Raw genomic sequence first — 15,947 nt, 5'->3', positions numbered from 1 at the left:
GCATTTTGTTGAGGTCAGATATAGAGTCCTCGCACCTACAAAAATTCGAATAGAACATCCATTGTTTTAAGCATAATGCACTCGATCTGATTTAGGGTTCTTATGCTGAAATTTTAACTTGATTTAGAAATGCCATACACCAAGATGTGCCCCAAATCTTTTACATTCCAGCCATTTGAACACGTTTCAGATAGTTTAAAATTTCATTATCTATTTTTGCAAAGCACTAATAAATATTGGCTCGAATTTGAATAATTTTAGAAAGGATTCTAGTTCAGAGTTTACTTAAAGAGAATTTCTGTCCTTTGTTATGGACTGCGACATAGAGCTTCCTTATATAAAGTGTAATCTTAAATATAATGAATTTCGATTCCCAACTCCAAATATGTGTCAGTTGTTTCAGCTAGGTTGCTCTTTGGCCGCTCAGAAGATGCAATGTATATTTTCAGTCATTTGGGTTAGTATTATTGTAATGTTCTTCTATATATTTGGACAAATAAGTTCGAAAAATGTAGATTAAATAGTTCTCTGGCAACGTTTTCAGCTTTTAGAGATCTGCGCTTAAAATTTGAGTAAAATAATCTTTCAATGGCTTAGTGTTTTAAAACCTTCGTGTTTTGAAATATGAAAATCATCGTTCCGAGTCCGATTTTCCCATTCCAGTGAAAATATGTTGAGTAAAAGTTTCAAAAGTCTTCACAACTGAGATGATTTTATAATTCATCTCATTATAGAAAGAGACTTTTGATTAGTTGCACATTTCGAAAACCATTAGTTGTTCGTCATTAGTTGTTTTATTTCTATAATTATTAGACTTTTCAGTTTTTTGTAGAGTGTATTTTGGTCGGTTTACAATTCAGTACTTGTCTTTCTTGCAAAGCTTTCAGCATCAGTCCTTTGTAATTGAGTCAAAATTAAAAAAAACTTTTAAAACCTAACATAAATATAATTTTAAGTGCTACTCTTTTGGTAATCTTTGCTTCATTTTTGAGCTCAGGATTTTAGGTAGAGAAGTTTGTAGGTCTTTTCAGTTGCTCGCTTCTGGAAATTAACAAGAAGAATATGCTTTGAATGCGCATATCTAGCATATGGTACATATATAAAACATTGATTCAAATTATTTTTTTTTTGGTAAAATTGTTTCTGTGCTTTTTATGCGTTAAAAGTGTGTCATGTACAGATAGATCATCCCGGACCAAGATCCCAGACTATCCTGCATTCATGTCCAGTTTTTCTCTAGTTTTGTCTTGTTTCCATACTATGTATTTCTTAAACACATGACGCCCCCTTCCCCCACCCTTTGCCCTCGTGCGTTCTTCTTCGGCCTGCACATACTTGATTTCGGTCTGGCGCCTCAACATTGGAACTTTTATCGCTTCCACTTTTGAGCACCAATTAACAGATTGAAAACAAAATAGCGCCGATTTTTTGAAACATGAACAAAAATGCACTCTACTTACGGCAATCATATATTATATTCTGTTTGACTTTTGATTTCGACAAATTTTGGTTTTAATTATCTATAATTTTCATTTGTAAAGTTAAATGTTTTGACTGGTGAAATTTAACCCCAGAGTTATAAACAGATTTCAACTGTTGAAAAAACTTGCAATGGTTATATCAGGGCTTGTTTCTGCTAACTAAAACATCGATTGAATTACCCCCGGCGCATTTTGTCCTCTTATAACCTTTTCCCACTATTAAGGCCGACTTTATTCACGTCTCTTTCCTGAATGGAATATTTGTCCCTGAAATCCCGGGAAAGAATTACGAAATCAATATTAATCGGGAAGCTCTCAATTTATCCTTGATTTCAACCATTGCTGCACTCGGCATAGTTGGTCCTTCTTTTTTGTAATTTATCTATTTGAAAATATATCTTGTTTCATGCAAATTCGAAATATAGACGCGCGCCATTTCTCTGTGTTAAATACCCTAACGTATCCTAAAGGCGCCTAATAATTTTGTTCCCCCCCCCCCCCCCCCCCGGTCTTCACTGAACAGTTTTCCTTGAATAATTTTGTTTTATGCTTGTAGTAATCCTGGTATTATAAGTATTCACTCCTAACTCCCCTGTGGCTCCCGCGCGTAACCTAAAACGACCCGGAAAGTTGTGAAGTACTTCAACAGCTCCGCATATTTCGGGTTGCTTTTTCTTTGTAGTAATTAGTTGTTGAATTTTTGCGGTTTGTCTGTACGTTTTATATATGTATAAAGATAGCTGATGTTTCGCTAGTTTTATTCGAGAAATTTTTAAAGCAATCGCTTTCAGTTGTTATGTTGCTAATTTGATAATTCAATGGATGATAAAGTACCTTTTCTGGTTTAGAAGAATGAACTAGTTGTTATCTAATAAAGCATCTTTTAATTAAAAAATTTTCTCACGCACATTTGAAATAGGTCTCAAAATAACTTCAGGGAGCTTTGATTTTGATCATTTAAAAGAGGTTTACTTGCTTAATTTTTAAAAGACTGATAAAACGTTATTTATTTTTTGGATCTGTTTTGAATACCATTAGTTTTTGGATTATTTTGAATTTACACTTCAATTTTAACTTAAAATCAGATAAAGACAACGTTTCGTCGCGGTTTTTAAACCCATTTTAGCCCTGTTTAATTTGAAAACACCAATCAAGTAGTGTGATATATTTTATTAATTTATTATTCGCCAAAAATGCCAGGAAAAAATATAAAAATAGTTACCATTGAGATCTAAAGCATCGTCCGTTACCGCTAAGAAAAATAATCGACTTTAGCAGAAATCTGAAGAATTCGCAAATTTGAGTCACAATTTTGTTTACTTTTTCGGCCGTTTAATCCTTCGAATGAAATATCCGTTACTATTTTTTCCATGTTGTTCACGCCTTTACCGTCCTAAATGCAGATATGTTAAACATGCGTTCACAAAGTCACAAGGAAAAGACTATCCACTGGTGGAATAACGGGTACTTTTAACTTTTACTATACTTTTCATTTTAGTTACTTATTTTGAGATCTCAAGGAAAATTTCGTGTTTGCTACGGCCTTATTCGAACTTATTGCGCTTTCTTATTTTGTCATATACTCATATCTATGTATATAGCCTAAAATCAAACAAATTCACTTATATAACAGAACTTTGTAAAGTCGGTGAAGTACTTTAATATCAAGGCCACATATTAGCTACTCTGAACAATTTTATCTCTCAGTTTTACTTTCTGTGAATCCTCTGTTGACTTTTTTGATGTCATGATTCATTCATGAAATGAAGGTATGCGGATAAAAAGAATTGAATAAAATCACTCTTTTTTTCTAAGTTTTGAACATAGTTAACATTTTGAAGAAAATTTGGTTTTCACACTGTAACACTGTGATAACGTGCGTTCACAACCCTAAAAATATTTTTTATCGTAGGAACTCATGTTTGGAACTGAAGTTTGCGAGTTGCTCGACAATAGTCATTCAAAGATAAAATTATTAATATTTTTTATGAAATTCCTCAAAATCCTACCTCTGTCAGTAAGATTAGACGCAAAAAATTAAAGAATCAAAAGTCTGTTTACAACTTGGATGATTTGAAACTTTTGACGATTTATCAATTAGTATTTCTCTGAAGTAAACCTAAATTTTTTGGGCTTGCTACGACGATTGTCACAACTATTGAACGGAATGTGACAAATTGTCTTTCTGATGAAACAGCAATAAATAATTTTCTTACATTATCCTAGTTTACAAGATCGTAAAATTTAATGAAAGTTTCGATCTGATTTCATGAAAACAGTTTTCTGTTCAGGGAATAATTATTTTGCAGGTTTGATTCTGTAGGCTGCTAACCACACTAAACTGGTGGAAGCAGCTAATGCACAGTTGAAAAAAGAATGAATCAATCCAAAAAAATTTCCAATTTTTCAACTATAAAAATTAGAAAAATGGGTAAATTTTTTAAAAATTATTCTTAAACAATTTAGTGACACATGTACTGCAAGTTTCAAAAGGAGGTCAATTTTTCATTAATAAATGAATAATCTAAAATCTTAGAATACTCTTCTCAGTTAAGCAATGGTGATTGGTGATATTACATTAGTCATGTAAAAAGCGTGATCAGTCATACAAATTGTTAATCTATAGTGATTATTTTTCAAAATGTTCACAATATTTTCTTTAACTGTCAGTGCATGAAAGAACTTCAACTCGTTAATTTGGCTAATATGGTGAGTTTGGCCTTCTTCAGGGACTACCAGGATACGTTTTCTAGCAAGAATCTTAATAATAAGAGGAATTGACTGCAGATACTTTTTGTTAATTGGTTTTTGTTAATTTTAGTTAATATTTTCAAAATCTCAAGCAAATTTTGTTTTATTTTTTCAAAAATCATTTGGAGCTGCAGCGAAATTTAATGAGGAAATTGCCTGCATTCAAAACTGGATATAACAACAAAGTATAGAAGCTCCTCGGGGCAGTTTTCTTAGGAAGTAAAAGTAGTTCAATCCAGGTTGAATCTTCAAATTTTTCGCAATATTTTGATCAATCGAGAGAGAAATTCTTTGGAAATTTTCTTAAAAACTAACAGTTTTTATCTTAAATTTATAATATTTCAGATTTGTCATTTTTTGGTAAAATAGCAAAAAATAAGCCAAAAGGCCTCTTGCTGCATAGGCACTCTTAAACCAATTAAGAACAAATTTGATTTAAAAAAATTGATGCCTGCGTATAAATATAATCCAATCTTTGAGTTGGTTTAACAAAAGATCGGGAAAATGAAACTGAAAAAGTGTTTTTGTTTGTCAAATACGTTCGGTCAACTCTAAATTTTTGATAATAGGACATTCATTAGGGTGCTTTTATATTTTTTTTCTGTTTGAAATGTTTTGGATAACCTAAGTTTTTTTCTGTTTATTTTCTCATAGACAAGTAATATAAATCCGAGCTAAACTTTGTATATTTTTGTAGGAATGGAAAGTTAAACTTAAGCTTTTTTCGGAAAAGAACCAAATTAATACTGACCTTGAATTATTCCCAACACAAAAGCGAATTCTAAATTTGAAACTGTACAAAGATAATAATGGTAAAGAAATTTAAACTGATGAGGATGGTTGAATAAGTAAATATTGATTCTGATAAAGATTATATCATTGATTGAACACCAAAATTCTCACCCACGTAATATTGGATTAGAAACCCAAATTAGGGGCCTAAGTTATCAAAGTCATGAATGACCTTCTGAAAACTTTTCCCAAAAAGCTATTTTTCTCACAAAGATTCGGAACATTTGGTAAAAATAGGACTAAACTATCATAACTAAACATAGATTAGCAGTATATATACGGCTCAATTTTAGCCAATTTTTGTAACCAAAATCAGTCTGAAAATAGTTATATTGTCGTGATAATCGAAATTTTGGAGTGAGTTAACAGATCTCTGTCGTGGTACTGAACTTGTAATAATTGTTGAAACTAGTATACCCTGGTAATTATACTTTTCGTTAATTTAACTTGGCAAATTTTCAACTACTTTCTCTTTTTGGAACTTTTCTTATAAATTAGTAGAGTTTAAACTGGTATCTAGTAGATATTTGTTAAATACTTGATACGTGGCACTCATAGGCATTTGTAACTAGTTGTTTTGAAGGAACCATAGTCCTGTAATAATTAGGACTGGGTAAAACTTAATCGTTTCTTTCGGTTTTCTGTTAATCAAAAGCGTACTTGTACAACTTTAGTAACTTCACAATACATCTCTAGGGATCTGAAATCATACTCAATCTAGCTTCAATTTATTCGATTTAAATTAGTTTGGTGACTAGTAAGGTAGTGATCAACCAATCAATAATTAGGTTAAGTTAGGTTAACGGACTGGAGGACAGCACCGAGTCCAGGACAACATCAAGACGATTGATTTCTCAGAGTATTAATCGGCCAAGCTCCTTCCAGGAGATCGCATAGTGAAGCCACTCTGAGGGTAGGCCTGCCTGCTCGTAGAAGACTTGGCAAGTTAAGTTAACCCATGTAGTATGGAATGGTGAACCAAGTAGACAATTAAAAAGGTCTGCAGTAACCTGAAGTACCTGATCGGCAATGTCTTAACGTTCTATCAAGTTGGTTAATACTCGTCTGGTTGGGTTGGGGAGTGAACACCGACGAGCTCTTCACGTCATCTACTATTTGTTTTAAGTATATTGGTTGATCGATTAATTAGAAAGTGAATTGAGGACCTGGTATAATTCTCAATCTTAGAGTCACAGATTTATTTCATTTTGTAAAGCATTTCTTAGAAGCTAAAATATCATATAACATAGAAAGGCATTACAAACCTATTTTAATAACATTATTATTAGCAATTGACTACAGTTCTATAGCGCCTGAAAATACTTTCTTTTCTTAGGACTTGAACGGAGGGCCTGGTATAACCCTTCAGTCTAGTTAAGAGGGGCGTTAAGAGGGGCTATATGGGGCCTTTGGGACCAGATGGAACTGACTGATGGCGTGCTGTACAGGAAGTGGCATGTAGAAGTAAACAATACAACACAAAAACAACTTGTAGTACCGCAGGGACTCAGAGAGACAGTTTTGGAACAACTTCACGATTCAAAACTCAGTGGAGGCCATTTTGCTTTTCAAAAAACCTTGGACAGGGCAAGACAGAGGTTTTGGTGGCCCAATATGAGAAAAGACATTGAACGGAAATGTGAGAACTGCACCCTGTGTCAAGCACGAAGTACCGCTGGAAAGAAAAGAATAGCCCCTCTCCAGACCATCAACGTTGGGATCCGATTCAGCAAAGTGGCAGCAGATATCCTAGGTCCTGTTACCCGAGCGAAGACAAGCGGTGCAAAATACATGCTCGTGTTGACGGAATATTTTACAAAATACGTGGTTTGCGTTCCCTTAGAAAGAACTACGGCCGAAGATGTTGCTAGAGCAATTGTGGAGAAATGGGTTTTGACGTTTGGAGCACCTGATTGCCTACACACCGATCAAGGATCAAACTTCTGCAGCGAACTGCTACTGGAAGTGTGCAAATTTTTTGGAATAGAGAAGACAAGAACATCTCCATATCACCCGCAGGGAAATGGTATGGTAGAACGTCACAACAGAGTTGTTGCGGATGTTATTTCCAAATATTGCGCAAACAATCCAAGTAGCTGGGATCAAATGATTCCCTATCTCAACTTCGTCTATAATACGACCGTACACAAAACAACAGGACAGACTCCATTCTCCCTTGTGTTTGGACAAGAATGCAAATACCCGATTGACTTGCTACTCCCGAAAGCACCTGGTCACGAAAATGCCAAATACGAATTCGCAAGATGGCCAACGAGCAATTCAGAGAAGCAAATATGAATGCTAGAGAAACACTTGGTTACAAGCAAGAACGACAGAAACATATGTATCAGAAAAACGTTTTTGGAGAGAGTTAAAGCCGGGAGAGAGAGTCTGGCTTTTTGCACCCCACAAAGCGAAATCAAAAAAATTTTTCCTTCCATGGGACGGACCGTACAACATCATTGAGAAGACGTCAGAGGTCAATTACAAAATTTCAAAGGATGCGAATGCAAAGAAATGGCAGATAGTCCACTACAATCAATTGAAGCCTGTGAAGGAGGAAGACGAGTTACCCAGAATGGAAACGAGATCATCACATCAGGAGAAATGGCCCAGCCGCCAGAATACAAATGACCAGGAAGTTCCCATTGAAGTAAACAATCAAACTTTCACTTCAGAAGTTATATCAAAACGACCCAAACAAGAGAGTCCCTTCAAATGAATGGACGAAGATGAAGATTTTTTCTACGATCTCTTTGCAGAGCGAGAACATTCAACTAAAAGGCCCACTAAGACTAACATAGGAGCAGAACCGAACACTCCGGAACAAGCAACAACCCAAGAGAACCAGTCTCCTTTTGCAACACCAGCCAAAGAGATTGAATCTACACCACTGCCCCAACAACCACACAAGCCAAAAAATGTCTTGAGGGACCTCAGTGAAATACAGTCAACACCTGCAAGCGCCAAAAGGGAAATGTGCAAACCAAAAACATTTGCAGAACTTTTGGGAACCAAAACTGACGAAACAGTAAACTCCATCGCTAAAACCCGAGAAAGACGCGCAGTGAAATACCCAAAACGATTCGGAATCGACGACGAATAAAAAAAATTATATATATATATATATATATATATATGTCTTTTTTTTTAAAAAAAAGAAACTTGATTAAGTTTCTCTATATAGCATTGCCTAAAAATGTAAAGATCAAAAGATGAGCCGAAATTTCTATTAACGACGGGGGCAATCGTAAAACATATTTGAATAGCATGAAATTAAAAGAAAAATATCTTGCAAGTTACTGTAACACCGGTATTATGAAAAGAACTAATTAGCTCGAATACATTTCAGGGAATTTGGGGGAATTTTTGTAGAATGTACCACTCTTTCTAATACAGAAAAAATGCTATCTAGGTTTAGCGCAGTAATTAACCATAGTAGTGTTTAGATGTACAACTTTGTGATATTTATATTAATACTTGCGGTACGACAGCAAACAGCGGAGAGTGCACGAACTACTGCGCATGTTCTCTTCCAACCTCAAACTCCAGTTTCATTGGCTGACTCATATCTGACTGTGGATATCGCAGTCCCACTTCCAAAGCTGTTAAACGTGGATCTCCGACCAGTTTATAAATTCTCTTCAAAACCTCAGCAATTGGAAGAGAAAACATGGAAGAGCTCCCAGTTTTGCAACAACCCAGAAATAAGCGCTTTATTACAGCACCACTTTGACGGAATAATCTCATCTATTCAGACAGAATACGAAAGAGCAGAGAAAGAAAGGACAAAGCTTGTCAAAGAAGTAGCATCGTTTGTAAACCAGACTATCACTCTTCAGCGACAGAGACGATCACCACTGCTGTTTGCAATGGGAGCTGCGACGGCGATAACTTTGGAACCCTTACTGGAAAAAGCAGGCTGCAGGCTACTCTCAATTTTTGGTCTGTGTGAAAGCTCCAAGCGAAAGATGGAACAGCTGGAAGGACGGTTGCACTATTTGTAATCAAGAATGGTTCACCTGCACAACGAAGAAAAAGGGTCTATTCAGGTCATGGCCAGCAGTAGTTTGAAGCTTCATGAAGACACACGAAAAGTGCTAAACTATTCAAAAGATAACTTTGAGATTCTGCAAACAAACCTGGAGATGCTTCAAAAAACAATGGAAGAAATACAACAAGCCCAAGCCTGTGATCATCGAAGGTCTGACGTTTTTATGTATACCTTTCGCGCCCAAAGTGCAATTAACAACGTATCGTGGACTCTCAATGCTATGCACAGTGAGTTGCAAGTACAAACACTATATTTGACGGAACAGAGAAACATGTTTATTACAAGCATTGGAGTGTTATCCAAAGGAACACTGCCAACCGCACTAGTACCCTACGAGGATTTACGGAAAATAATTACAACTCTGAAGCTGGGAGACAAAAAGTGTTCAATCCCATACGACTACTGAAGTTTACTTTACAGCCTGCTCTTAGTGAGAAATGTTTTTTCCAATCCACACGGACTGTTAATCACAATGGAGGTGCCAGTGTACAGTGGTGAACCAATCCACGATGCCTACAAAGCAATCCCTCTGCCGCAACCAATCAAGAACACAACAACGGCCGCAACTCTAAAATTAGAAAGGAACTATTTGATCGTATCAAGGCGAGAAGAAAGCTATGCCGAAATGAAGAGTGAGGAATATCTGTCTTGTTGGGGGACACAATTGCTTAGACTTTGCACTAAGCCAGTAGCGTTAGTGAGCGCGCAAGATCAACTCTGCTTGACTTCACTCCTATACAATCACGAGGTGGCTGCTTCGAAGACTTGCACACGAGAAGTAACCGAATTGCCAATTTTACCGACAGCAATCTACCTTGGGAACTCTATGTACCTCCTCAACGCGGCAGACGATCAACAATTTTTTTATAACATAACGTACAGTGGGGGCAGAAAGTTTTCAAACCGTGTACCAGCCTGTAAAAGTTGCCTAGTGCATCCCCCCTGCAATGGAAAACTGGTTCACCCGCAGAATGGACTGGTCATGTTGCCCGATCCAGCATTTTGTCTTCAACACAGTTGACTAATAACAACAATCACAACTCCCGAACTACTGGATACCACTTTCGACATCCCGAGCATTCCAGCGGTCACTCCTACAGAAGAGAGTCGGAACTTGATCTTGCATAGGATCAGATCGGCACTCAAGGATGTCCCTACGCTTGATGTCACGCCTGAATTAGTCAGTGAGATGGTAGACAAAATCCATCAACAACTTTCTGACGAAAACAACTTCAAATCCTTTGGCCATGGGTCAACACTGCATACATTTAAAGAGCTGGCTGGTCTGCTTGGTTTCTCTTTTTGGTGTCTTGCTTTTGTCCTTCTGGCTGTCTGGACAGGGAAGAAGTGTTACCAGTCCAAGAACACTACGAAACATATTCATAATTTGCCCAACGATGATCAACGAGATATCGGAACTGACATGCAGTTTGAGGAGAGATTAAACTTAGTTGAGAGAATGCGAAATGAGGAGACAAGCGCTGATTAAAAGAAAAAAGACTGTCGTACCAAAATATGGGGATGGTGCTTTTATATACTTATACTCAAAAGCGAATTCTAAATTTGAACACAAAAGCGAATTCTAAATTTGAAACTGTACAAAGATAATAATGGTACAGAAATTTAAACTGATGAGAATGGTTGAATAGGTAAATATTGATTCTGATAAAGATTATATCATGGATTGAACACCAAAATTCTCACCCACGTAATATTGGATTAGAAACTCAAATTAGGGGCCTAAGTTATCAAAGTCATGAATGACCCTCTGAAAACTTTTCCCAAAAAGTTATTTTTCTCACAAAGATTTGGAACATTTGGTAAAAATAGGACTAAACTATCATAACCAAACATAGATTAGCAGTATATATACGGCTCAATTTTAGCCAATTTTTGTAACGAAAATCAGTCTGAAAATAGTTATATTGTCGTGATAATTGAAATTTTGGAGTGAGTTAACATATCTCTGTCGTGGTACTGAACTTGTAATAATTGTTGAAACTAGTATACCCTGGTAATTATACTTTTCGTTAATTTAACTTAGCAAATTTTCAACTACTTTCTCTTTTTGGACCTTTTCATATAAATTAGTAGAGTTTAAACTGGTATCTAGTAGATATTTGTTAAACACTTGATACGTGGCACTCATAGGCATTTGTAACTAGTTCTTTTGAAGGAACCATAGTCTTGTAATAATTAGGACTGGGTAAAACTTAATCGTTTCTTTCGGTTTTCTGTTAATCAAAAGCGTACTTGTACAACTTTAGTAACTTCACAGTACATCTCTATAGATCTGAGATCATACTCAATCTAGCTTCAATTTATTCGATTTAAATTAGTTTGGTGACTAGTAAAGTAGTGATCAACCAATCAATAATTAGGTTAAGTTAGGTTAACGGACTGGAGGACAGCACCGAGTCCAGGACAACATCAAGACGATTGATTTCTCAGAGTATTAATCGGCCAAGCTCCTTCCAGGAGACCGCATAGTGAAGCCACTCTGAGGGTAGGCCTGCCTGCTCGTAGAAGACTTGGCAAGTTAAGTTAACCCATGTAGTATGGAATGGTGAACCAAGTAGACAACTAAAAAGGTCTGCAGTAACCTGAAGTACCTGATGGGCAATGTCTTAACGTTCTATCAATTTGGTTAATACTCGTCTGGTTGGGTTGTGGAGTGAACACCGACGAGCTCTTCACGTCATCTACTATTTGTTTTAAGTATATTGGTTGATCGATTAATTAGAAAGTGAATTGAAGACCTGGTATAATTCTCAATCTTAGAGTCACCAATTTATTTCATTTTGTAAAGCATTTCTTAGAAGCTAAAATATACTATAACATAGAAAGGCATCACCAACCTATTTTAATAACATTATTATTAGCAATTGACTACAGTTCTATAGCGCCTGAAAATACTTTCTTTAGGACTTGAACGGAGGGCCTGGTATAACCCTTCAGTCTAGTTAAGAGTAGTAGGTTTTGTGAAGTTACTATCCAGTCCAGTAGTTTTCTCTAAGATAGATTCTAGGAACAATTGTGGAATTGTGAATAGGGTAAAACCTCCACCCTAAATATTCAGATTCTATAATTTTCAGAACCAATTTTTAATTAAAATAAAATCCAACTTTTTGAAAGCTCGGGACATCGACAGCATTTAAAATCACATAACTAATTCAGATGCTGTTCTATTTATATCTAAAGGCGTATCATAAAGACTAATTCAGCTCTTTGGGCTGTTCCTTTCATGTGCTATTGACCTATTACTATATAGCCGTAGAATTATCGAGGAAGCAAGATTTGGGTCATGCCAAAAAACGCTTACAAAAGTCCATTCCACGAAAAGGCATTATAATGAAAGAAATATGTGAATATCCGTTATGTTATAATTTAATGACTCAATTAATTTATAAAAAATTTTTTTTTTACAAATAATCGGTTTTTGAACGTTGTTGGCCTATTCAAACCCTATTTAGTTAAGTGATATCAGTCACTTTACCGTATGACGAAGCTAACGTTTCATAAAGAACAGATATCAACTAAATAAGATTTGAATAGGTGAGCAACCTTCAACAACCGATTATTTGTGAAAAGTTGAGTCAACAAATGATGGCATAGAGGATACTCAAATATTTTCTTATTTTCATCCTGATCCTTTTTCGCGGAATGGAATTTTTGTATGCGGTCTTTTAGCATGACCCAAATCTTACCTCCACAATAATTCTGCGGTTCCATTCAGCTGGATTTTCTAAGAACTCAATTATCTTAGAACGTTTACGAATGGTTTATTAAGAGCTGTCGAAAAATTTCCTTTTTAACCACACAAACAGAGTAAAATGTTAAATTTGAGCCAAAAATAAACAACCAGCCTGTAAGAAAACTGCTGGTAAAATAGTCCAAGCAGCTGTTTATTCTAATGGAAAATTGATATTTTGCAAGCAATCGTCGATTCCTCTTCAATTTCAGTTATCTGCATTGCCTTATTTTCATCTTTATCGCCCCCAAATTACTTCCGTTGCTCTATTTTCCAGTTTCTGATGCTTACAACTGTTAATTTCACGGCGTAGAATTTATGCACCTTTTTGCTTATTTTTTCTAACTTTCAATTTCACGCCTCTGTGTTTTACTACCTGGTTTTTAAATTGCAAACCTAACAAAGATACTTTTCTAACAAAGCTATTTTTAATTTCAGCATTGATGATAGTTGCCATTTTCCTTGTTTTCTTTTTCCCACCGTTTTAACTTTGTTGTAGGAATGTTATCAGTTGATATTTATCGCGCGCAAAATTTGACATAATTTGAGTATTTTGCTGCCACTATTCAGTTTACATCGCTCTATCAAAGAGTTATTATAGATCTTTACATATATTTTACAACAGAACATCGAAAATTTTTACTATTAACAAAATACTACAAAATGTTGGGTTTCTTTGACGATCAACCAACTTTTTTAATAGGCGTCTGGTTTTTGTACATTTTGGCTCTACTTTTAAACATCGTCAGTTTAGTCACCTCGAAAATAATTCGAGTTCTTCTAAATCAAGAAACTTTCTTTGTTACCTTAATTATCGCCATACTTTCAATTACCGGTTGCAGTTTGACCATCATGGCTTTCTTCCAAAGCGGAGATTCAAGGTCATTCGTGTCATTGTTAGCCCTAGCAATGCCAGTTACTTATAACATAGTTTTACCAGGTGTTTTAACCAGAGGGATTAGTCGACTGAAACCGGATTATCAGAAACCCTGTTCATGTCGCTTCTTTTATACCGTGTCTTGGGTTGTACTGTTAGTGTACTATGTTATGATTGTATCGTCTTTTCCGATTCTAATGATCACCAGGAATATCCGGGTAGCCAGAAGTGTGAATCAGCAATCCAGTTCCAAAAATTACATGGTTTCGATGCCCGTTTTGCATTTCACGGGGGCTATCTGTCAAATTTCAACACTCATTCTGTCTTTGGGTGAACTTAGAAACTTTAGTGGGAAACTTTTTCCATGTTCCTCAAAAAATTCACATGAAAATAATTCGCAATCCCAGGGTTATTTGAAGCTACCAGCGGCGAAGTATTTAATATACTGGGCTTACTCTTCTTTATTTTTGATATCATTGTCGGCGCTAGCCAGGTGTTTTGAACTGTACTTTTCGGATTATATTGTGTGGTTTATTGTTTACATGAGAGTCCTGAGTGATTGTTGTTTGTTTATGACTCAACCTATTGCGTTGATTATTTTACAGCGCGTAAATTTGACGAACTCAGGTGGTATTGAAAGTGCTCAGAATGACAATGGAAGGAATTTGAACCCTCAAAATTATGCTGCTCAAAATCAAAGGTAATTTATTATATGTAGAATTTCGTATTTAGAACAGGGAAATAGTTGGCGAAACACTACCACCCGAAATCCCAACAAGAAAATTTTTTTAGCAGAACAAGGATTACTCAGTGTCCTCGATTTTGCTCTGTCTCAGGTTTGGAATCAACTCAGCTGCTCAAAAGTAAATTGATGTAATTCACTGGAATATATAAACAAATTCAGGAATGAGTCAATCAGATTTCAGGCAACATAAATCAATTCAGATTATTAACTCATTTCAGATCGGATTCAATCAAAAGATCCCAATCTGTCTGAGTTAATTCGACCAGGCAAATTTGTTATCTAAAATATCAGCCTCACGAAACTTTTGTTCTTGGCTCTCGATATTCAATATTAAAATCTTTCTTCTCTCCAGAAAGAACAATTCTATTGAACAACAACTGTATATATATATATATATAGTATATATATATATATATATATATATATATATATATATATATAGATATATATATATATATATATATATATATATATATATATATATATATATATATATATATATATATATATATATATATATATTATATATATATATATATATATATATATATATATATATTAACCAACCCTGGCGTGTTGAGCTCTCCTGGCAACTATTTGAATCAAGGCGTACTAAATCTTTCAAGCAACAAGTTTGTTCATGTTTGATCGCTGCTTTAAACTTAGATACTTGTGCTTCTCTCACATAGCGTTTGTTTTGGTTTCAAATGAAAAATCAAATAACCTAAACGCCTTCTTTATACATTGCTTACTTCTCTTAAAGCTATTCAAACTAGAACAAAAGCAGTATCTAGCTTCTGACTCTACCAATTTTAATCAATTGTTCACACCTTCAACCCAACCTTTTCCAGTTTTTTTAGTCTATATCTGTGAACTAGTTTTTCAGCCCCTTTCTCCCAAAAATATAGCATCTCAAAGAAGCTTGGATTATTATATCTATACTTCACTCTCTAAAGTCTGGCAGAGCTAAAGTTTCGAAAATGAAGTTGAGAATCAGTTTTTCCAGAAAATGGTAATCAGATTTAAAGGTGAAAATCAAATATAGCAATTTCTACTTTGTATCGCCGCCGGTCACCCCTCGTACATTTTTTTTAATGCCATACAAGTTCATATATGGCTTGTATGATTGCCTTGCTGTCATGCATCTGATATGATTTCCTTGAAATCAAAAAAGAGTAACAGAAATCGTGTAAACCAGGAAAAAATGTATAAACTTTATTTTGGAGGGATATGTAAAAAATTTTTTTAGTAATCATAAAATGCGATATATTCACATTTGTATAAAATCAAGCAAATAAATTTGTATATATATATATATATATATATAAATTTATATTTATATACACATATATATATATATATATATATATATATCTGTCTGTGTTTGTTGCCTCAGTTTGAAGTCCTCTACGATATCTGAGTTATTCCAGGCATTCTAAAACTACGATGCCACAACAGCCAACCCTGGCGTGTTGAGCTCTCCTGGCAACTATTTG

General features: G+C 35.1%; 1 protein-coding gene across 3 annotated transcripts in view; it reads left to right on the top strand.

Annotated features, from left to right (window-relative positions):
• Positions 1 to 2,721: 2,721 nt before the first annotated feature.
• Positions 2,722 to 15,947, top strand: part of LOC142338633 (uncharacterized) — a 15,496-nt gene continuing 2,270 nt past the window's right edge. Inside the window, exons 1-2 of one of the 3 annotated variants that reach the window (XM_075388475.1) lie at positions 2,722 to 2,945; positions 13,015 to 14,406. In XM_075388475.1, the coding sequence (XP_075244590.1) occupies positions 13,493 to 14,406 (914 nt within the window). In that variant the 5' untranslated portion in view covers positions 2,722 to 2,945; positions 13,015 to 13,492. Of the gene's footprint in view, positions 2,946 to 3,000; positions 3,075 to 3,174; positions 3,251 to 13,014; positions 14,407 to 15,947 lie in introns of those variants that run through there. The other 2 variants (XM_075388476.1, XM_075388477.1) reach the window with 2 other exon arrangements.

Source organism: Convolutriloba macropyga, chromosome 4 (assembly GCF_964194025.1).
Source record: "Convolutriloba macropyga chromosome 4, txConMacr16.3, whole genome shotgun sequence".
Taxonomy (NCBI): Eukaryota; Metazoa; Xenacoelomorpha; order Acoela; family Convolutidae; genus Convolutriloba; species Convolutriloba macropyga.
Note: the sequence above shows the minus strand (reverse complement) of the source record. Positions and strands in the feature narration are given on the sequence as shown.